This window comes from Callorhinus ursinus, unplaced genomic scaffold (assembly GCF_003265705.2).
Source record: "Callorhinus ursinus isolate GAN/ISIS: 27379988/994484 unplaced genomic scaffold, GSC_fseal_2.0 scaffold20, whole genome shotgun sequence".
Classification (NCBI taxonomy): Eukaryota; Metazoa; Chordata; class Mammalia; order Carnivora; family Otariidae; genus Callorhinus; species Callorhinus ursinus.
Genome location: NW_027397082.1, coordinates 17,421,291 through 17,445,873, shown reverse-complemented (window position 1 = coordinate 17,445,873; position 24,583 = coordinate 17,421,291). Strand labels below are relative to the sequence as shown.

General features: G+C 35.6%; 1 protein-coding gene across 5 annotated transcripts in view; it reads right to left on the bottom strand.

The window, feature by feature from the left end:
• NT5C2 (5'-nucleotidase, cytosolic II) overlaps window positions 1-24,583 on the bottom strand; it is a 138,594-nt gene that overhangs the window by 36,051 nt on the left and 77,960 nt on the right. For 4 of the 5 annotated variants that reach the window (XM_073904249.1, XM_025880425.2, XM_025880426.2 and 1 more), the window contains exon 3: window positions 9,227-9,300. In XM_073904249.1, the coding sequence (XP_073760350.1) occupies window positions 9,227-9,300 (74 nt within the window). Of the gene's footprint in view, window positions 1-9,226; window positions 9,301-15,328; window positions 15,459-24,583 lie in introns of those variants that run through there. The other variant, XM_073904250.1, reaches the window with a different exon arrangement.

Sequence of the window (24,583 nt, the reverse complement as noted above, 5' to 3'; positions counted from 1 at the left end):
TCTGACATGAAGAACAGCTTTTTTAAATCAGAATTGAAACAAATGTTATCAAAATGAACTATAAAAAAAAGATGAATAATCAAAACTAAACCATGACACCCTTCCCGCCAAAGAAGGTCTGCTACAGCCATTTTCTAGAAAACCGAAGACAGAATTAAATCCCATCCCCCACACTTTCCATGAGAAAGTCATATACATTTCCCACATTTGAAAACAATGGGGAAAAAAAAACTTTACCTAGGTAGCTATTTTCTCAGAACAAATTTAGGCAAAGTTTACAGTGTGATAAGGCAGCTCCTAAGCCAATAACCACCTTCTCTCAACAAATGTACCACTCCAAAACATGACTGCCACTTGAAATGTGATGTCCTATCCAGACACTTCAGAAGCATCAATCCTAGCTTCACTATCAATTTTACTACATTCGAAGAAAACTAGTAATCCATCTATGCTGTAAATGGTTAACTCCATATTACTCAAAATATTGTTTGCCAGAATAGCCAATTCACAGATTATGCTAGATATGCAGTTTTATAGCACACCTAATAATTTCATTTCAGATAAAATTAACATTTATTGGGTTATTCCTACCCTCAATAAAAAAATCAAATGCTGATTAAATGTCTCCTCTACATTGAAAACAGTAGTATGTATACAAAGAAGTTTAAACAACTACTACTTATTAAGCACCTAACACTTAACAAGCTAATTCTGAAAAAAATTAAGAAACCAATTCTCTGTATCCTCCAAATTCTGAAGTCAATATATACAGGGAGGAAAAAAATGAAAGAAAGTACACAGTGCCACATTTCATTCTGCACAGAAATCTGGCATTTTCCATAAACACTAGAAGAAAGGTCAACAACATAATGTTAATGATGCTAAGAGTTAGAACACAGAAGGAAAACAAACTTAAAAATTATAATCAGAAATAAAAGTGGTTACTGCCACTGCCTATATTAAAAAATATAAAGCAAATAAAGAGAATGGTGCCTGGAGTATTTTGATAGTACTTTATTATATTAACTTTTTTTTTAAAGATTTTATTTATTTATTTCAGAGAGAGAGAGAGAATGAGAGATAGAAAGCACGAAAGGGAAGAGGGTCAGAGGGAGAAGCAGACTCCCTGCTGAGCAGAAAGCCTGATGTGGGACTCAATCCCAGGACTCCAGGATCATGACCTGAGCTGAAGGCAGTCGCTTAACCAACTGAGCCACCCAGGCGCCCTATTATATTATCTTTATAAGTTACTTTTTTATAGTCAGCAATTATCATAAAAGCGGGTTGTAACTTCATACTTACATATATAATTACTTTAAAATCACCTTTAAATTTAAATCCCCCTTATTCTCATGCATTCACTGAAACCAAAAGCTGGCTCTTAGCAGGGGGAAAAAAAAATCAAGAAAACTGATAAACTGCTTGCTAGACTGCTAAAGGGAAAAAAAGACACAAATTACCAATTTCAGGAATGAAAGAACAGTACTACAGATCCTACAGACATCAAAAGAATAATAAAAATATGAAAATTATGCCAATAAATTTAAAACTCAGTGAAATGGACACAAATTATCAAAACTGATACAAGAAGAAACAGAAACTCTGACTAGCCCTACATTTAACAGTTGAATGCATAATTTAAAACCTTTCCACAAAAGTAACTCCTGGCCCAGATACCTTCACTAGTTAATTCTATCAAATACTTAAAAGAAAAAATAATACCAATTTCTACCCAAACTTTCAGAAAGTTCCCAACTCATTACATGAGGTCAGCATTACCCTAAAACCAAAATTCAACAGACATTATAAGACAACTACAAACCTGATGAACATAATGCAAAAATCCTCAACAAAATATCGGCAAGTCAAATTTGTCAATATATAAAAAGAATACTATATAACCAAGTGGGATTTACTCTAGGAACGCAAAGTTGGTTTAACATTCCAAAATCAATCAATGTAATTCATCCTATTAACAAACTAAAAAAGAAAAATCATATGGATCATCTCAATAAAGGCAGAAAAACATGTGATGAAATTTAGCACTTCTTCACGTTAAAAAGAAAACTAAGAATAAAAGGGAACTTTCCAACCTGATTAAAAGCATTTATAAAAAAACCTACAACTAACATCATACTTAATAGTGAAAAACTGAACATTCTCTCCCTAAGATCAAGAACACAGTACCTCTGAAACAAATAATACAATATATGTTAAAAAAAAAAAAAAAAAAAGAAGATAAGAGGGGAAGAATGAAGGGGGGGAAATCAGAGGGGGAGACGAACCATGAGAGATGATGGACTCTGAAAAACAAACTGAGGATTCTAGAGGGGAGGGGGGTGGGAGGATGGGTTAGCCTGGTGATGGGTATTAAAGAGGGCACACTCTGCATGGAGCACTGGGTGTTATACACAAACAATGAATCATGGAACACTACATCAAAAACTAATGATGTGATGTATGGTGATTAACATAACAATAAAAATTTTTTAAAAAAGCAAAGAGGTCCATTCTCAATACCTCTATTCAATAAAGTATGAAGGTTTTATAAGTAATAAGGCAAAAAGAAAAAAAAGTTTTTTCTAACAAGATATAAAGATACACAGATTGGAAAAAAAAGAATATAGAGATTGTAAAGAAAAAAGTGATTTGCAGATGATCTGATCATATATGTAAAAATTCTAATAAGTCTACAAAAGAGCTAGTAGAATAAGTGAATTTAGAAAGTCATAGGATTCAAGAATATACAAAAATGAGCTATTTCTAAATGCTAGCATTAAATAGAAAATGAAATTTCAACAGCATTTACAACTACATAAAAAAATAGGAAATATTTAACAGATAAATGTAACAAACTATATGTAAGACCTTTACACCAAAAATGACAAAACACTGCTAAGAAATTCTAAAGAAGATTAGGTAAATGGTCCAATGTATCATATTCTGGGACTGGAAGACTCAATGTAGTTAAGACGTCAATTCTCTACAAATTGATCTAGAAATCAAGGCAATCCTAATCAAAATCCCAGCAGGTATTTTTGAAAATTTGATAAGCTAATTTTAAAATTTATATAGAAATGTAAAGGATACAGAATATTAAAACAATTACAAAAAAGAAAGGACTTACACTACCTGACTTAAAGACTAACAAAAAACCTACAATAATCAATCAAGACCATGTGATATTTACTTCAATGAAACAGAATGTCAACATACAGACCAACACATATTGATCAATATATTCAAAGGACATATATCTGACAAAGGACCAGTACTCAGAATATATTAAGACCTTCTACAACTCAACAATAAAAAGACAACCCAATAAACATGGGCATTTGAATAGGCACATCACAAAATATAAATAGCAAATAACCACATAAAGATCTTCAACATCACTAGTTATGATGGAAATAGAAGATAAAATCACAATAACACTACACATTTACTAAAATGGCTAAAATTCAAAGGATTGATAATATCAAGCATAGGTGAGGACTGGATCAAGTAGAATTTTTATGTTTGTTGGGTGGGACTTTAAAATGATATCACTACTTTGAAAAACCATTTGTCTATTTCCTATAAGGTAAACATATAATCTGGCAATTGTACTCCTAGGTATTTACCCAAGAGAAATAAAAATATACATCCACAGAAAGACTTGTAGTATGTAGAACCAATGTTCATAGCAGTGTTACTCATAATAGCCCCAAAGGGAAACAACTCAAACATCCATCAACAGATAAACAGATAAACAAATTGTGATATATAGGTATCCCCCACTTTTTGAAAGTTCAAGTCATGCCACTTAACTTTGATTGAAAGACCTGCATTAGTACTTGTTTTTGCTAACTGAAATAAATCTAAAGAGGATTTTTGCTTTTATGAAAAAAGGTGAAAAGCAAAAATGGCATCCAGCATTTGTTTTGCAAGCAGCCCTTATAAAGGTGGTGTGCATCACAAGCAGCAAGAGTGGCTCTGCCACACTCCTTCCCTGGGACTTACACTCAACATCTCAGCATCAAGCCACCAGAGCTTTGAATTATGTCCGTAACCACCTGTCCTTTACCTCAAAACTTATTTTGTGTATCCATTAGCAAGATGTGTTTTAAGGTTATCAGAAAGCCTAAGAAAAGTTATCTTGGGGGGTCTAGAAATCCTCAAAAATTTTTCCATATAAATTAATGGTAACTATTTCTTTGCTTTATGACATTTCAGCTTACAGTTCCATAGGAACTCTCTACTTTCAGATAGTGGGAAAAACCTGTACCCATACAATGGACTACTACTTGACTCCCCCCTCCAAAAAGAACATAGTTTAAAGAAAAACATGATAATTGTATAATGCTTACTGGTTAACATCACTAGTAATAAGACTTACCAACATTATGTACCCCTGGTATTATACTGTGAGAAGGGTACACCATCTCTGTAGTGTTCTTCACAAATATGCATAATACTTCAATCATGTGAAAAAACATCAGACAGACCCAAACCGTGGAAGATTCTACAAAAATATCTAACCAGTACTCTTCAAAAGTGTCAAAGCAATGAAAGACAGGACTGTCACAGAAGACACTAAGGAAATATGACAACTAAATGCAATGTGGAATCCTAGACTGGAATAAAGAACCTCAGTGGGAAAATTTGTAAAAACTGAATAACGTCTGTAGTTCAGTTAGTAGTACTACACTAATGTTAATTTCTTAGCTCTAAAATTGTACTGTGGTCAACTGTAGTCAAGTAAGAGGTCACCATTAGAAGAGAATAGAGGCCAACTATTATTTTTGCAGCTCTTCCATAGGTCTAAAATTATTTCAAACTTTTTATAGTTTAAAAATGTTAGAGGTAATAAAAAAATGAACTATTTACTGACAGACACAACAACATCAATAAATCACAAAAACATTATGCTGAGCAAAAGAGGCCAGACACAAGAGTACATACTGTATGATTCCATTTACATAAAATTCTGAAAAGGGCAAAATTAATATATAGTGACAAAAAGCCCTGAGGCAAAGAGCGGGAGGGTGAACTGACTTCAAAGAGGCAATGAGGGCACTTTTTGGAGTGATAGAAATATTCTTTATCTTAAGTGGTAGTTAGACATGTGTATATATTTTGTCGAACTAAATCTATATACTTAAAATGCATGTTTTATTATATGTAACTTATTCCTCAATAACGTTTAAAATTTAAAAAATAAGTTCATATTTAAAAGTATTTCACTTTAATAGTGCATATTTTATACTGGGTAAACTCAAATACAGTGACTGATTCTTTTTTTTTATAGTTTTTAACTTTTAAGTTTTTAATCACCTGATGCTCATCACAAGTACAATCCTTAATCCCCACCCTCTATTTTATATTCCTTCACCCACCTCCCCTCTGGTAACCAGCAGTTTGTTCTCTATAGTTGAGTCTGTTTCTTGGTTTCTCTCTCTTTTCCCCTTTGCTTGTTTGTTTCTTAAATTCCACATATGAGTGAAATAATATGGCATTTGTCTATTTCTGACTGACTTATTTCACTTAGCATTATACTCTCAAGCTCCATCCTTTCACTGCAAATGGCAAGATTTCATTCTTTTTATTACTGAATAATATTCCATTGTATATGTGTGTGTGTGTGTGTGTGTGTGTGTGTGTGTGTATGTAGCACATCTTCTTTGGGTAAATACCCAGTAGTGCAATTCCTGGGTCACAGGGTAGTTCTATTTTTAATTTTTTGAGGAAGCTCCATACTGTTTTCTACACTATCTGCACCAGTTTGCATTGCCACCAACAGTGCACAAGGGATCCTTTTTCTCCACATCCTCACCAACACCTGTTGTGTCTGTTTTTGATTTTAGCCATTCTGACAGGTGTGAGGTGATACCTCATTGTAATTTCGATTTGCATTTCTCTGATGATGAGTGATGTTGAGCATCTTTTCATGTGTCTGTTAGCCATCTTTTGTCTTCTTGGGAGAAATGGCTGTTCTTCTCCCCATTTTTAATAAGATTACTGAGTTTTAGAAGTTCTTTATATATTTTGGATACTAACCCTTTCTTGGATGTCATTTGCAAATACCTTCTCCTGTTCAGTAGGTTGTCTTTTAGTTTTGTTGACTGTTTTTTCGCTGTGCATAAGGTTTTTATTTTGATGGAGTTTCCATAGTTTATTTGCTTTTGTTTCCCTTGCCTCAGGGGACCTACCTAGAAAAAAGTTGCTATGGCCGATGTCAGAGAAACTACTGCCTCTGCTCTCTTCTAAGATTTTTAAGGTTTCAGGTCTCACATTAAAGTCTTCATTTTTCTTACAGTTTTTAATTAATTTATTTAAGTTTTTATTTTAATAAAGTATAGTGATTAATTCTTAAACTGATTTATTAAAACTTATGTACCCAAACTCTTCATTCAATATATATTCACTGGGCACCTGCTACATGCCAGGCTTTAGGAAACACATAGGATATAAAAGTGAAAAAGAAAGCCCTTGCCCTTGAAGAACTCACAGGCCAATGGGGAAACAGGCAAGCAAACAAAAGCTGCAAATGATATATAAATTGCTCTTAGGAAATTACGTACCAAGGTGTCAGGACTGCAGAGAAGACTGTCTCAGATGAGGCTTCAGAACAAATACAGACCCTTTCCAAGAACTTATCCTGTGAGGCTATTACACTTATTCCAGGGATGTTTATTCCAAATACTCAAAGCTTTCAAAAAAATCTTCTTTTAATCTTGTCTCTATACTTTATGGCACATTTTTCTGATGAAAAGTCCTGAGCACTTCACGGGTGTGGTTTGTTTGTTTTTTAAATAACAAAAGTTATTCTCAGATAAATTTAATGAATACTATTCTGGAAAACAGGAGAAGAGTACAAGCCAATAAACCTGTTTTCCTACGTGCTTTATGAAGTGAAGGTAGTACCATAAGAAGACTAACAACGTTCTTCATCCAACACTGAGTTGTTGAAATAATGTACAGTTTCTCAAGGAGGACTACTTTATTATTTTTTAATTTATTTTTAAAGATTTTATTTATTTGACAGAGAGAGCGAGAGAGCACAAGCAGGGAGAGCAGCAGAGGGAGAGGGAGAAGCAGGCTCTCTGCCGAGCAGGGAGCCCGGTGCGGGACTCAATCCCAGGACCCTGGGATCATGACCTGAGCCAAAGGCAGATGCTTAACCATCTGAGCCACCCAGGCGCCCCAAGGGGGGCTCCTTTAAAGGGCATTACCCTTTTGAGTGCTTAAGTCCTGGTTTGTTTAAGGGAAGGAGCCTAGTACTTTGAAATTATACCTCACTATAAATTGTCATTGTTCAAAATGATAATTTAAACTTACCATAATACATATGTACGTGTGTGTATACTCACACACACATATAAATGTATACTTAGGTTTGAATCTCAGTTCAGCTATATCATAGGTAAACACCCTTGGACAAAGTCCAAGGACAACAGTAATATCTGCCTCATAAGAGTTTTTGTAAATATTAAATAAGTGACGTGAATGAGATAGTCCATGTATTAAATGAGATAATCTATTATTAGAACAGGGCTTACTTAGCACTTATTATAATAAGCCCAATAAATGTTAATAATTGACTTATATTTATATATAAGCAAAGTATATTAGTATCTTCACTAAGAATAAGCATTAAAATATGAAGTGGGATTAAAAAATAAAAAAGCAAAAAGAAGAAATCATGAGGTACCTTTAAAGCTTAGAGACTTTTTTCAGTGACTTTTTCATTAAACAAGAGAATTCATTTTTTTATTCTGTGGGAACATGTAGTTATTGCAATGCTCAGTAACAAAATGTGCCTGAACAGTACAGGTTTTCAATAAATACTAACAACTATTTCAATACAATGCGATTGTCTTAATAACCAAGGGGGCAAAAATCTGTCACTTTTTGTTCCCATTAACTTCTACTTCTGCTTTAGATAGTATCTCTTTAGCTGAATTATCTTACCATTCCTTTCCCTGGAGAGGTAAAATTCTAGAAAGGAGAGAGACTGTAGGATTTTCTCCCAATTTGGAAGATCTACCCTGAGAAAGTACAGTACTTCCAACTTGCTTTCTGAGAAGTGGTCCTAAAAGTGTCTGTGTCCAATTAGAAAAATATGTAAGAATAAAAATGCAGCAAAAACTTTAAGGCAATAGAAAATGAAATAAACAACAAAGAGTATGGAGGGAAGAAAGGGAAATTCAAACCAAGTCAGTGTATATTTTTAATATATAACTTGTTTGGTACATAGCATAGCTACAGCTATGTGGCAACTACCTATAAACTGCATATGTTCATTTTTGCATTATTATATTACAATACATATTTACATATATTTATAATACATTTATATGTTATAATGAATATTATATTAGCCTAAATTGAACATCAAATTGAGATCTAATCTGAGATGGAACTCAGTTTTCTAATACTGTTATAAGACGTTTCTGAAGTGAATTTATACATTTTAAGATTTTTGTGTAAAGACTATTTTTTAGAGAAAATTTCTGAAAGATTCTTTTTCAAGTGTCATGGCAATGCACACATGCATGCACATACATATATACACATGTACTCAACTCAGTCCTTCATCTCTACTACTTAAATGACATTTTCACACCAAAATCAAATGAATTTTTAATAAAAACTTCGTAAGTTCTGAAAAGATCTTGCAACTATTAACTAATCCATTGATTATTTCAAATATATCTCAGAGATAGGAAGGGAAAAACAGTACAGTGCTGTGTTTAAAGTCTATTTGATAACGAACAAAGCAAACGGCTCTAATTTTTTAAAAGTCTTTACATAGTGGATTTGCAATCGTTTCAAAGGAAATAAACACATTTTCCATTTGTCTTAAGAATAACATTAAAATTTTTAACTGTTAAGTTTTCCTTGGGTAGAACAAGAGATACAAAATTCCATCGTTGAAGAATAGTTTTACAGAGTAAAAGCCAAAAGTGCCCTGATATACAAACTAATGTATAATTTCACCATACTATTTCTTACCAAGGACTCTAAAATAATTTAGCACTTGTTCTACATATCTATACTATGTAAATCTCAAGGATATCTGGTAATTTCAATATTCATAAATATCAATGGAAGGAGCTTTGATAACAAGAGCTTCTAGTAGCTAAATATATGATTAAATCAAGTGTTTACTGAATTGCCTCCTGTAGACCCACTCTGTTATATCTAAGCAGTTTTTAAGCAATCAAAAAGTGCTACTCACCAGCAAGTGTATAATCCATATCAAAACCAAAACACTTTATTTTTTCCATGGCTAAACTTCGGTTCACAAACACCCTAAAAAGAGAAGCAAAAAATGATCTCTCAATTAACACTGAAGCAAATCCCCCCAAATTCTTAAATTTAATGTAATTATTTGATTATCTTTCTAGATATTTTTCATTTAAATACCAATATTAAGATTCATAACAGGGGCACCTGGGTGGCTCAGCTGGTTAAATGTCTGCCTTTGGCTCAGGTCATGATCTCAGGATTCTGGGATGGAGCCCCACTTCCGCATCAGGGCGCTGGCTGGCTCCCTGCTCAGTGGGGAGTCTGCCTCTCCCTCTCCCTTTGCCCTTCCCCCTGCCTGTGCCCTCTCTTTCTCAATAAATAAAATCTTAAAAGAAGGGATGTGCCTGGGTGGCTCAGTCATTAAGCATCTGCCTTCGGCTCAGGTCATGATCCCAGGGTCCTGGGATAAGAGTCCTGCATCGGGCTCCTTGCTCAGTGGGAAGCCTGCTTCTCTCTCTGCCTGCTGTTCCCCCTGCTTGTGCTCACTCGCTCTCTAACAAATAAATAAAATCTTAAAAAAAAATCTTAAAAAAAAAAAGATTCATAACAAAGTTATTCAAGTCTTTCTTATACCATAAATGAAATCAGATAAATGAAAATATACGTATTTTCTTACTTAGTATTAACAGTGCCATGTGCTAAAGACTTCAGAGAATCAGCTCTCCTTTTCTAAGTTTGACCCCCTAAGATAAGCTTATTTTTGAGATTTTATAATACATTCACTCATTCATTTATAATTTATTTAATAAACAGTGTTCATTTAAAGCCTACAACATGCCAGATACTAAGACATAAACATAAATATATTCGTTCAAACACTGAGTGCTTACTATATCCCAAACAAGGTACATGATACAGCAGTGAATGAACAAGAGTACCTGCCCTTATGGAACTTCTATTTTAATTTACAATCTCTATCCTTGAGGAATTCAGCCTAGCAGGAGAGACACTTACGCACAAATAATTTCAGCAATTCAATAAATGCTATAAAATAAGACAGAAGCAAGGATACCACTACTTTAGAGACCAGAAGAGATGTCTGAGATGAATCTTAAGCAATCAGTAGAAGTTTTTCAATTGGACAAAGCAACAAAGGCAATCCAGGCAGAGTGAAGTATATTTTAGAGTGAACTATAAAATATTTACTATGGCTGGAGCTGAGGAGTTTTGTTTGGTTTTGCTTTCCTGTTTGTTTTTGCAAAGGTTTTCCAGAAGGGCAGGGGTAGGGAGAAGGGGCAATAAAAGCTATGAAGCTAGAAAGGTTAGTAGGAGTCAAAATCATGAAGACTCTGTATGCCACATTAGAGTTTGGACTTTATTGTACAAGCAAGGACAAATTACCAGATTTTGAAGAAATGAAATAATCAGAGTCAAATTTCAGAAAGATCACTTTTGAAGACATGGGGAAAACTAAACATATAATAGCATGGCAAATCATCACCATGATGATGTTTTGGGATAAGTTTTAATCATCTCTGAAAACAAAAATATCCTTTTGGGGCACCCAGGTGTCTCAGTCAGTTAAGTGTCTGACTCTTGATTTTGTCTCAGGTCATGATCTCAGGGTTGTGAGATCAAGTCCCATGTCAGGGTCTGCGCTGGGCATGGAGCATGCTTGGGATTCTCTCTCTCCCTCCTCCCGCTCCCTCTGCCCCTCCCCACCGCTATCTTCACACACACACACACACACACACACACACACACACACACACCCTTTCCATCTCATCCCCAGTTTGACAGCCAAAATTACTGAATGGTTTATCCTCTTATTACCAAACCCTTTCTTTGCCTTCATTTTAGAAGTAACTGTGAGAAATGAGAATGCTACAAATAAAATACAGATGCCTGGGCTGGGCTCCTATTCACAATGTAGGTCAATAATCTCCAAAGAGGAGTGACTATACCAGGGGATGCAGAAGACTCCACTGGGTAAAAAAGAAGATATCAGATCTTCTACTGACACTTATTTCATCATTTAAATCTGCTTAATTTGTATATGTTTTCTACTATATATAAATAAGGACAACAGTCCATGAAGGGATGAATGTTCTATGTTTTAACTGATAGAATACTGGGGAGTTTGGGAACCACTAATCTAGGTAATGACTCCTCACCAACTCATATATTACTATTTCAAATTTTAACAGAAAACTTTTCCTCTCATCTCAGAATGTATGCACCAATTTTAAATGCAGACCAAAAAAATCACGATTTGCTTAGAAATATTTTAATCAAGGACTTAAAATCAATAGGCCCTTGAATTAGGAACTATTAATCTTCTGAAAAATATGAAAATCATTACTTATCTGAGCGTGTTATGCACACTGGATTAGCTCTATAAGACCCTTAGTTCCTGAGAACTAAATCCTGAGAATTAATGCCAGTATTGGTATTTACCTCCTTATCTCTGTAATACTGTAGATTAATACTTTATTTTTCTAATGGGATTATGTACATCAATTATGCTTTAACCAGTTTATCTACCAAGTACAGATGAGTTATATATGAAAGTCAATGTTTAGAATCTAGGTAATACTGAGTCTCGTATATTAGTTTTGCCACTGACCAATGGTGGACTATGTTTTATATATAAAGTACCTGAAGGGCCTATTTATAATTCTTCTTACTCAAATTACTGTAGCAATATTCCTTTGGATTTGGGGCTTCCTCTGCAGATAGGTGTTTTTCTTTTCCCTTTTCTTGGGGCTTCTTTCCCCCCTTAATTAGACCTGTTGGATGCTTTGGTCTCCTATTTTAAGTTGCCCTAATATAGGTCCTTTCTAATAGATGGGAGGGGGATAGAAGCCTAATGGATAGTCGAAAGATCCAAGGAAATACAAGATAAATGACACCCACCCAAATCTTTTTTTAAACACCCACAAACCCAAATATATCACCATGATCTTTCTACCACTTCATCAAATTTCACCCTGCTTTTATTGATAAAAGCATCTACTTTATTATCACATTTTCTCGGTTACATAAATCCTTTTGAAGGCGCAAGAGGGGTAAGACACAAAGCAATGGTTCTAACTCTGGAAACCAAATGTTGCCACTGAAGATTAGGCTTTTCAAACACACTCTCAATGCAGGCTAGAGGCCAACTGGATCAAATCCTTGATCAGAGCCCAAACAGCTGACATGCCTAAAATATTCTATGGGAATTCAGGCAGGAACGACTGCAAAGATTCTTATGATACAACCCAGGAGGGATATATGTTGGGACCACATGATAAAAGAAACAGCTTGGTTTCTGATAGAATGATGTGAGCTGGTTTCAGGCACAGCTCAAATCACAGGGTAAAAAACAGACTTTGCTACTATCAGTCAATCAGTGCTAAAGGTAGAAAGAAACTATCAACAGACCCAGCAAGATAGCTTACCAGTTTATTTCTTGGTCAGAAGAAAGATTAAGCCTGTACTCCTTTATAACATTATTTTAAGAATATGAAGATTATAATGCACCTTAGGTATATTATCCATACGAACTCTTGGAATCACATATGTTGGGAATATGAAAATCTATTGTTTTTGCCAAAATTATGACTGCTAAATATCCATCAAATCGTACTCTTTCCCCTTCGATTAACTTGTCACCTTATTCAATCAGCACATTTGTTGAAAGCCTACTACAAAGCCAGTACCACTTTGTTTCAGGGAGTAGACTGAGTGAGGAAAGACTTTTTAGATTTTAGGAAATAAGATGTTGTCTTATGAAGACCTTCCACTAAATATCCTTTATCTTTTCACTTTCATTCAAAATAAGTAACCTCACCCACAGAAGAAATTCCTGAATTTAAGAAACAATCACTCCTGTCTCCCCTTCTCATTCCTATTATGAAACAAAAAGAAAAATCTCACGTTTTCATCTCTTCTTTCCCTATAAAACATGGAAGGAAAGGGCAATAAGGAAATTAAATCTAATTTGGGGGCAAATATTTGAAGTGTATTAAGTAAAGCTATAATGACAAAAGGGGACAGCTGGGTCACAGAGAACTGCAATAATACATATTCTAAGATTTACAGAGATAATAAATATCCAAATGCTGAAAGTATGCACTGACTTCAGAAGACAGGCAGCCTGGGGCCAGAAATATCATGTCTCCAGGATACAGTCTTCAAGAGAAACAATGTCTTGGCCCCAAACTAATCACTATTCTTTACTGTTAAAACAAAAGAGAATATTAGGCACTGTATCAGTTAAAAGACTGGCTCACTGTCCCACCATACATTTAAAACAAAAAACTGTATCTGCTTGGAGAATTCAAAAATTTCTATTGGTCCCAGGGCCTTGACTCTGTCTGGGCCAATGCCAATTTACTTGTGTCACTTTTCTTAATTATTAACCAGTGGAACACACTCTACTATAGACCTCAACTTCCAGAATGTGAATACATTTGTGAAATGAACTTTCCAAAGCGTATTTTAAATAAAGCACAAAGTCTCCACAAAGCATGACTGACCTAAGCATCCAACCTTAAAATGCAATTATCAGCCAGAAATTCCTACATATTAAGGCATTTGCAAGATACAGATTTGAGCATTAACAAGAGAAACCATCTTTAGGAAACAACACATATAAAACCTGGCACTATAAAACCAGGCACAGATTTAGACAGAGATAAATTTAACAGCTTTTACTATCATATCCCACCACAGTAAAGCATGAAATTTAAAGAAATTCTATCCAAGGAAATATAGATATTAACTGTAAGAAATAAGACTATGTGCTTTAAGAATAAGGATCTAATATCTTCATACTTAAGGAACATGAACATGCAGTTTACTAAATTTAGAATTTTGTCAATAGCAAACTCGTAGCGGTTTTAAGATTTAACTCATAATTCAAACCAGCATTACCTCATCTGTCACTGGTTGCCGTTCTGCAATGTGTGAAACTGAGTCAATAAGTTCTTGAAGTCACATAACAAAATTCTTCTTCAAGTCCCTAGTATAATTTATTTCTGTGTAACTTTAACCTAACTGCAAAAAGACTGTTTTAGTCTGAACCAAGCCCCTCAACAGCATGTATCTTCTGAGACTGTTGGAGAAAACACCTCTGTGTCTAATTTAACTTGTCATTGGATATCACTGTTGCTCCACATGAATCCATTTGGAATAGTTTCTTTGGCGATGGTGAACTTTATCCCTAGCTCCTCCCCCTGTCTAGAGTCACAATTTCCTGGCCAAGGGCCCAACAACAGTTACTGCAACAACAAATGAGACTAAAGATACAAGTATAAAATCTTCTTGGGCATGTTTTGGTTATGGGTTTGTGTAATAATATACTCAAAGCTTGTTGCAATCAAAGAAAAGTTACAAGTGCTTTTTCAAGATCAGATCAAGAGTACATATTTAGATTATGAACCAAACAATGTCTCTTTGTGAGTATATATGTGTGTTTACTTAATAAAAATATACTATAACGTGGATTTCTGTTGAAAATCTAATTTAGTATTTTTCTCCCCAAACTAGTTTCTATTTCTGCTTTTCGCACTCTCATTTTACCACTCAACCCTAAAATCTAGTTAATATTGTTTCCTCTCCCTCAAATCCACATCATCTCATCTGCCTTCATTTAAATTTCCAAATGTGGGGGGGGGGTCGCCAGGGTGGCTCAGTCAGTTAAACGTCTGCCTTCGGCTCAAGTCATGCATAATCCAAGGGTCCTGGGATCCTTGGGCTCCATGCTCAGCAAGGAGCCTGCTTCTCCCTCTGCCCTTCCCCCTGCTCATGCTTTCTCTCACTCTCTCACAAATAAATAAAATCTTTAAAAAATAAATAAATAAAAATAAATACATTTCCAAATGTCTATGGAAACCAAATCTTCCATTCAATTCATACTGCTACCAACTTGTCCAAGTCCTTGTTAACTCATTAACTCTTCAGCAATCACCTTCCAATTGTTCTGCCTGCACACTAATAGCCAAATTGATTGTTTTGAAGTACTGCCACTCAAAGTGTGGTGTGTGGTCCACAGACCAATGCTGTTCTGTGAATAGTCCTTACTAATCCATGACAGGATACATACAGAAATTGCAAGTATTGGGCGCCTGGGTGGCTCAGATGGTTAAGCGTCTGCCTTCGGCTCAGGTCATGATCCCAGGGTCCTGGGTTCGAGTCCCACATCAGGCTCCCTGCTCAGTGGGGAGTCTGCTTCTCCCTCTGCCTCTCTCTCTCTCTCTGTCTCTCATGAATAAATAAATAAAATCTTTAAAAAAAAAGAAATTGCAAGTATTTAGAAACTTTTATAGCAATTGTGAAATTTTATGTTTGTTGAATGTGATAATAAAAAATGCAGGGGTGCCTGGCTGACTCAGTCCAAGGAGCATGCAACTCTTGATCTCAGGGTTGTGAGTCTGAGCCCTATGTTGGGTGTAGAGATTACTTAAGTAAACTTAAAAAAAAAAATACAGACTTACATGTCTCTTCATTTTCCTAGTAATTCATTTTCACTATATTTTATAAATGCATCAATTTGAAAAGACTGGGATGAAAACAAAGAAACAAAAAATGATCCCCCATCACTGATGGTTTGAGAAACACTCCTAAAGCCCAGCTCCAACCATGTCACTCTCCTACTTAACCTTCAGACATTCCTCACTACCTACCCAAACTATACAAGTTTTTGTATCTTCAAGGATACAAAATTTTGATTTTCACCATCTTTCCAAAATCAGTTTTATCTCATATTGCTCCACATCATGCACCTTTTGCTCTAATAATCAAAATGAACTACTTGCTATTTCCTAAAGGTGCCCTGAGGCTTTGTTTATGCTGTTCCCCATACCTGAAATGTCCTCCTCAGTTATCTCTAATTTTTCAAGACACAGCAATCTCAGGTGATTTCTTCAAGAAACTATTCTGGCTGTGCCACAGAACTACTTGCAGTGATGCCTCTGGGTCTCAGATTATTTTTCTACTTAATGAAAGAGATTATAGAGTTGTGATCCATGTGAGAGATTTGAATATTCAAAACCCTTTATTTTAGCTTGTGGTATATTTTGTCACATACATAAAATATACAGGTGGTTCTTATTCTTTACTGGATTATAAACTTTGAGGCCAGGATTTACTGCCTTCCCAAAACCTAGAATAGGGCCTTGTAAAGAGCAGACACAATATTTAACTGAGTACTGGGTTTCTTTTGAGGGTGGTAAAAATGTTCTAAAATTAGACGGTGGTATTGGTTACACAACTCTGTGAATATACTAAAACCAGTGAATTGTACTTTAAAAGAGTGAATTGGATGGTATGTGAACTATATTTCTATAAAGGTGTTATTTAAAAAAACATAATTGCAAGGCCTCATTCTGCCTTTACGTCCCTATCCTTCAGGAAAAAGTATGCTTGGCGATGTAAAAACATACAGGTAAGAACTTTCTAATTTAAGAAATGGACTCCTAAAAACTGAAGTTTTTCACAACAAAAACATTCTGGACTAGATTTTATAAAAGAAAAAATGATTTAAGTAGCATTAGTTTTGTTTTCATAAACTTCAGCTAATAATTTACTAATATGTCTGAATATTTTCTCTGAGGAACACCCTCAGAAGGGATATATTTTGTCACATTGTGCCAAGAGAACAGCAGCCTGTGCTTTAAAAGCCTGAACAACAGGGGCGCCTGGGTGGTTCAGTCGGTTAAGCATCCGCCTTTGGCTCAGGTCATGATCTTGGGGTTCTGGGATCCAGCCCTGCATGGAGCCTGGCGTCAGGCTCCATGCTCCGTGGGGAGTTTGCTTCTCCCTCTCCCTCTGACCCTTCCCCAATTCATGATTTCTTTCTCTCAAATAAATAAATAAAATATTTTTAATAAATAAAAGTCTGAATAAGCATATTATCATTTCTAAAGTAAAACATGAATTAATTATAATATTCACTTTTCTCACTCAATTATTCAATATAAAAATGTTATGGTGAAAAGAAGTGACTATGGTGGCATACACAGAACAAAATAAAAGATGATTAAAATTTAAGACGCCATCACTTGTAAAACTCACCCATTTTATATGCCACTAAAAGGGGGGGATGACCAAGAAAATGTAGGGCCTCATAAAGCTAGGGTATCACAGGGCTACCCATAACATGATGAAAAAGAAGAAAGAAATCTGCAACATAGAAGAAACACACAACTTTGTACATCTCAGCCCTGACATAGTCCAGGGCAGGGGGAAAACCTCCCCCTGAGAATCTGAAGAGTCATGTAGTAGGTTTATGGTCTGAATTTACACTACTAGTATGGTTAATATTGCCACCGGGTGACTAAAAGAAACACAATTATCTGGAAGAACTCGACTTAATTCTAGGTGATACACTGCTAAATGCAACCCAATTTCAGAGATGTTTAAATGTTAAAAATGTGTATAAAATACTAAGAGTACTGATCATACTATCTTTCCACTGAAACTTTCAAAACATACTTTAAGGAAGAGACATTAAAATTCCTTTCACCTTCTTTCCCAAATGAAGGAACTGCAGTAATGAGAGCAGGATGGCGGGGAATAAAAGAAAAGACTAGCAAATGAAGAATACACAAATTAAAGGAGAAAATGAAGACAATATCAGTATTCTGAATATAAATTTACTGTTTTAAAACCTTGGTGTAATTAAATACAGGTTTTTCAAATCTCTTTTTCCCTATTTTCCTCTAAGTTCTTTTTCATTTTTTTCTCCACAATTGTTTTAAAGATTTTATTTATTTATTCAGGGAGGGGGGACACAGGACGGGAATGGAACAGACAGGGAAGGACAAGCAGCACATTCCCTGCTGAGCACAAGCCCTTGCAATGCAGGGCTAGATCTCAGGATCCTGAGACCCTGACCTGAGCCAAAACCAAGAGTTGGAGGCTTAACCAACTGAGCCACCCAGGCACCCCTTCTCCTCAAATTTTTAAAGTAAAGACCAATGTACCAGTGTATAGAGGATAATTTATAAAATGCAGCAAAATACAAAAGTTGAATTTTGCGGAATAAAAATGAAAAGGAAGTATGATTATCCAATGTTATCATTAGGCCAATTTAAAAATCATACTGATGGTGCCTATAATGGAAAAGAGAGGTCAAAATCTAGAATTTAGGGGAGCCTGGGTGGCTCAGTTGGTTAAGCCTCCAACTCTTGGTTTCAGCTCAGGTCATGATCCCAGGGATCCTAGGATCCAGCCCCGAGACAGACAGGCTCTGCACTCAGCAGGGAATCAGCTTCTATGCCTCTCTCCTTCTCCCTCTGCTCCTCCCCTTGCTCGCGCATGCTCTCTCTATATATAAAATAAAGAAATTTTTTTTGAAGATTTTATTTATTTATTTGACAGAGACAGAGCAAGTGAGCGTGCACAAGCAGGGGGAACAGTAAAGGGAGAGGGAGAAGCAGGCTCCCTACTGAGCAGGTAGCCCAACGTGGGATCATGACCTGAGCTGAAGGCAGACGCTTAACGAACTGAGCCACCGAGGTGCCCCTAAAATAGAAATCTTAAAAAAAAAAAAATCTAGAATTTAAAATAAAAGCAAATGATAAAACTCATATCCTAAAGCATCTGTATTTCCCCAAGTACATTCCCTTGAATAAGGATAAAAAATAACATGGGCACCTGGGTGGCAGAGTCAGTTAAGCCTCAGATTCTTGATTTCGGCTCAGGTCAGGATCTCAGGGTCCTGAGATTGAGCCCTGTCTGGGGCTCCACACTGGGCGGGAACCTGCTTAAGATTCTTTCTCTCCCTCTGCGCCTCCACAATCCCCCCACCCCCCACCTCCGGTTCATACTCTCTCTCAAATAAATAAAATCTTAAAAAAAAAAAAAAAAGCCCACTACCCAAACTCTTTTCTCTTTTGCATTCTCATCAGCAATACATTGGAGTCTGTGTTTTTAATTTTAGTCATTCTAGTGGGTCTGCAGTGGTATATTATTGTGGTTTTAATTCATATTTCCCTAATGACTAAAGATGTATAGCATATTTTCAAGTACTTATTGGCCATATCTTTTTCTGTGTGAAATAGCCATTCAAATCTTTTGCCCACTTTTTTTCTTAAAGATTTTATTTATCTGTGAGAGAAAGAGAAAGCACAAGCAGAGGGATCGGTAGGCAGAGGAAGAAGCAGGCAGAGGGAGAAGCAGGCTCCCAGCTGAGCAAGGAGCCAGATGTGGGACACGATCCCAGGACCCTGGGATTATGACCTGAGCTGAAGGCAGATGCTTACCCGAATGAGCCACCCAGGCTTTCCTTTTTGCCCATTTTTAAACTGGGTTTGTTTGTCTTAATTATTATGCTGTGAGAATTCTTCATACATTTTGGATGTAAGTCCTTTATTAGATATATATATATATATATTGAAAATATCTTCTCCAGTCTGTGGCTTGCCTTTTCATCTTCTTAACGGTGTCTTTCAAATAGCAGAGTAGTTTTGCTTTTATTGTAGTTGTTCTGATGAAACACAAGTGATCAATTTTGACTTTCATGTTATGTATTTTACCTAAGAAATTTTTAGCTAATTCAAGTTCACAAAGATTTTCACCTACACTTTACTTTTATATTTAGGTGTAGGATCCATTTGTGTTATTTTTTATATATGGTTTGAGGTAAAGGTCGAGGTTCACTTTTTTTCTATATGAATGTTCAGTTGTTCCATCCACTGAATTACCCTGGCCTCACTGCTGAAAATCAATTGACTATATATGCCTGGGTCTATGAATTTGCTATTATGTTTCACAATCTGTATACGTCTATCCTTACACTAATACCACACTGTCTCCATTACCATAGGTTTACATAAGACTCAAGTATAATTTTTGGTGATTTAACTGTAATAACAATCTTTTCCTATTACTATTAAAAAATATTTCATAGAAATCAAATGAAAGACTATATTACATGTCCAAATATCACACATACAAAAACTGTGAATATTAGAATTCTTTTCAAAGTACAAAATTTATCCATTTATTTCTAAAGATAGCAAAGGAAAATAAAATCTAACTGATTTCATTTATATGATCCATGCATCTCAACTGAACTTGCTCAGGGGTGCCTGGCTGGCTCAGTCAGTAGAGTGTGGAACTCGATCTCAGGATTGTGAGTTCAAGCCCCACACTGGGGGTAGAGCTTACTTTTAAAAAATAAATACATGGACAATTATAAAAGCAAATCTTAAGGGCACCTGGGTGGCTCAGTCGTTGGGCGTCTGCCTTCGGCTCGGGTCGTGATCCTGGCTTCCTGGGATCGAGCCCCGCATCAGGCTCCCTGCTCTGCGGGAAGCCTGCTTCTCCCTCTTCCACTCCACCTGCTTGTGTTCCCTCCCTGTCTCTCTCTCTGTCAAATAAATAAATAAAATCTTCAAATCTTAAAAAAAATGAACTTGTTCATTTATCTATTCAGACAGTATGGGAATTGCCCCAGTGGCTCCTGGAAATAAAGCTAAAAGAGTATCTTAGCCCTTATGGTATCCTTTGGTTTATACAGATCGCTTTCTAACTAACCAATTCTAACACATACTTCACCATATGGGAAAAATTAGCACTGATTACTTTCTAAGAATTTTGACTGCACCTTGAAATATAGTTCTTAAATCTACAAACCAGCTTTATAAACAATCACGTGGGGGCACCTGGGTGGCTCAGTGGGTTAAGCAGCTGCCTTTGGCTCAGGTCATGGTCCCAGGGTCCTGGGATCAAGCCCCGCATCAGGCTCCCTGCTCAGCGCCTGCTTCTCCCTCTCCCTCTGCCACTCCCCCTGCTTGTGCTCCCTCGCTCTCTGTCAAATAAAATCTTTAAAAAAAATAAATAAAAATTAAAAAACAAACAATCATGTGTACAAGACTGACAAATATTACCAGCATGTGTGATCATCTTTATCATAAAAATTGTTTAACTACAGGTTTATAGCCAGTGCTTAAAGGAATGAAAAAATACAAACCCTAAAGAGGCAGTCCTTTCATAATTTTTACATTTAAGAAAGTTCAAAATTCTAGTGATAACATGAGAGGTCTAAAAATAATACAAAATTATTATGTCCATGGTTGTTCTCTTTATTCAATAATGAGGTTTAAAATAGCAGGAAAATGGGCCAATTTTGTTTTGCTCACAATCAATACATTATTAGATTAAAATAAATTATAAAAATGGGGCTCTGAAACTACTTCAAAATTTCTCACAGAACCAAGAATTAGAAAAAGAATTAAGAGCTTCCAGAAAATCAAAACTAAAATTTTACTGATTTTTGAAAAATTTTTCTGAGATCTATGTCCTACTTAATCAAAGGGAATGTCTCTCTGAAATTAACCAGGTCTAGTTATGCTTGAAGGTTAGGAATGAAATAGTATGCAATCATTAAACTTCATTTCACCTATTAGAGTGGTAGCAAAAAGAATTTCCGTAACAATCCAGACTCAGGTATAAGAGACATTAAAAAAAAAGGACAATAAAAACCTTAACACAAAACTATTTTATATTGCAAAGTAAAAAGAATAGTGGACTCTACTCAAAATTACTTTTTGCTTACACTTCCCAGAAAGAAAATCACAAGCCGCTTTTCACTCAATCTTTCACACCATTTTCCAAAGGTACAAATTATTTGAAAATGCCTTTGAGTTTTTAATTTCACTCATTTCTATGTAAAATTCTTTGGTAAGATACCACTGTTTGTTTCCAATCTTCATAAATACTTTCTACAGAAAAACAAAATGAGTTTACCACAGAGTCAACAGAGTGCTTAAAGCTCACTAAATTTCTACTAGGAGTATCCATCCTCAATGCTGTCTTTCAAAACAGCAATAGTAACTTTACAGTAGATTACATATAAAACATTAACAATGTAAGCTTTCAGCTAAATTTCTTTTCATCTCTCCTTCTAGCTTCCCTGTTGGACTGGTAAAACTGCTTATTAATCTTCCAATTCACAGATAACTAGAACATCTCTTTGCTGAGAAAAATGAAGGAAAAAGAATAATAAACTCACCCTTCCTTAGACATTCTCAAAGATCTACTTCCTCTGGATGAGAATACAGGATCAACAAACAAGCTTCACTGATCTCTTGAGAACTGTAGCTCATTTGTTAAAGCACAGAGAACTCAGGCCCTGAGAGGCCCAACAAATTTGGGCACAATGCCGAACCCTAACCAGGCAATATCTCAGTGACCAATAACCTCAGCTTTAAATACTTGAAAACCTAAGAATAATAGAATAAAACTGGAGGGTAGAAAAAATAACTAATGGTCTGAAATGTTTAAGACTGGCCAGTTTAGAAAGGCGACAATCCAAATGGCAAGTTCCCCTAAGAGACAGGAATCGTTACTGGCAAACACACAGAAAAAGCAAATTTACCCCCTAATGAGGCCTGCCAACAGTATGCAAACAATGTGAGTTTCACAGAATGGAGCGGCCCTAGTCAGTCCAAATCATTTTTAGTTTACTCTGGGAGAGGGGGGAAAAAAAAAATCAACAGGATAAATAATACTATGTTTTAATTCTCAATTTAGTTATTTCCTCCCTTAGAAAAATGAACAATGTGAACTACAGAAGAAGGAAGTATTTATATACCGATTATATTACAGGAGGAACATAAAGTATTTCCACACCGAGGTCTTTTTTTCTGATCATTTAAACTGCTTTGAAAGAAAACATCTGTGTTCACAAATATTTTAACTCAATTGCCTGAAAATTCCAGCTCATGTGGAAAGAAATTTACAGATCTCTGGCATATGCGGGACAAAAATCCAGAACATTCTAAAGGTTAATTCCAAATCTCAGAGCAAGTTGGAAGTTTGAAAGAAAAACATCTGCAACATTCCTACCTCCTGACCTATATAATGTATAGGGATTATGCAACAAGGGGAAAAATAAACAAGTGTGCTAAAGTCTAAGAACACTGAAATGACAGGTATATCCTAATGGTGATTCAAATTAAAAATATACCTACCTTAAAGAAATACTACACGAATTAAAACAATTCTCTCTTTAAATATTACCTAAATATTTTACTAATAAAGTTTCTATTGGCCATTAAAATGTGTAGTTACCAATAACTAAAAGCAGTATATCTGAAACTAAAATAACACTGTATGTTAAGTATACTTGAATAAAAAAATTTTGTAAATAAAGCACTATCTAAATACTATAAATTTCAAGCTAGAATTATTTTCAGTTTATTTAGAAAAGCAGTACTGTATGACGGAAGGAGAATGAGCCCTGGAGCAACTAGGTTTAAATTCTAGTTTCTCTACTTTCTGGCCCTGGAACCTTGAATAAGTTACTTACCCTAAACCTCAGATTTTTTATCTACAGAAGACAGGTAACATCTGGTAGGGTTGTTGTCTGTCATTTTTGAGCACTCAAAGAACTATTATAACTTCAGATGTGAGGGTACAGGAAAGCAACTGTGATGCTTGTCAAGCATTATCTCACCAAAACATCTCTTGGGAAATACTTTTAAAAATCCCATTCTCAAATTGTACATGAAAATGAAGGACTTTCACAGACTCTCCTCAACCCAAATTCCATAAATACAAGAATACAAACAATATGGAAAAATAATCCTTAAAACTGCCAATTTCCCATGGCTTCCCGGGATTTTCAGTATGTGGCTCAGTGTGGTGGAAATAAATGTAATTACTAGTTTAAGGCTTTACTACTCACAAAGAGAAAGGAAAACAACAATTCTCACTTGAACAAAGGGTATACACATTTACATGAGCTTCCTATGCAAATGATAAAACACTGAGATGATTAGATCTTTCAAACTCCATTTATATAGTCAAGAAATATTCACTGACTCTCTATGTGCCTGGTACCTATAATACAAAGATGAACATGGCAGTCTGAAACAGTGTGTAATTATAGTATTAGAGATATGCACAATAGAGAGATGCATCTATATTCTCTTGGCTGAGTCTTACTGAGGGGCAAAATGCCCAAGTTGTTTTTTTAAACTGACAATGTGCGGGGCACCTGGGTGGCTCAGTCAGTTAAGCCTCTGCCTTCAGCTCAGGTCATGATCCCAGAGTCCTGGGATGGAGCCTAAGGACCATCTCCCTGCTCAACAGGGAGTCGGCTTCTCCCTCTCCCTCTGCCCCTCCCCCTGCTCTCTCTCTCTCCTGCTCTCTCTCAGATAAATAGATCTTTAAAAAAAAAGAAAAAGAAGAAAACGAAATTAAATGGAATAATGCAAAATGCTAACCTAAGGCCCAGGCTCTTAACCACCATGCTAAAGGATTAGCAGGTGTTAATCAGGCTAAAAGGAAAAGAGTGAGTGGAAAACATTTCAACAGAAGAGTAACTATGAATGAAAAGCAGCATAGC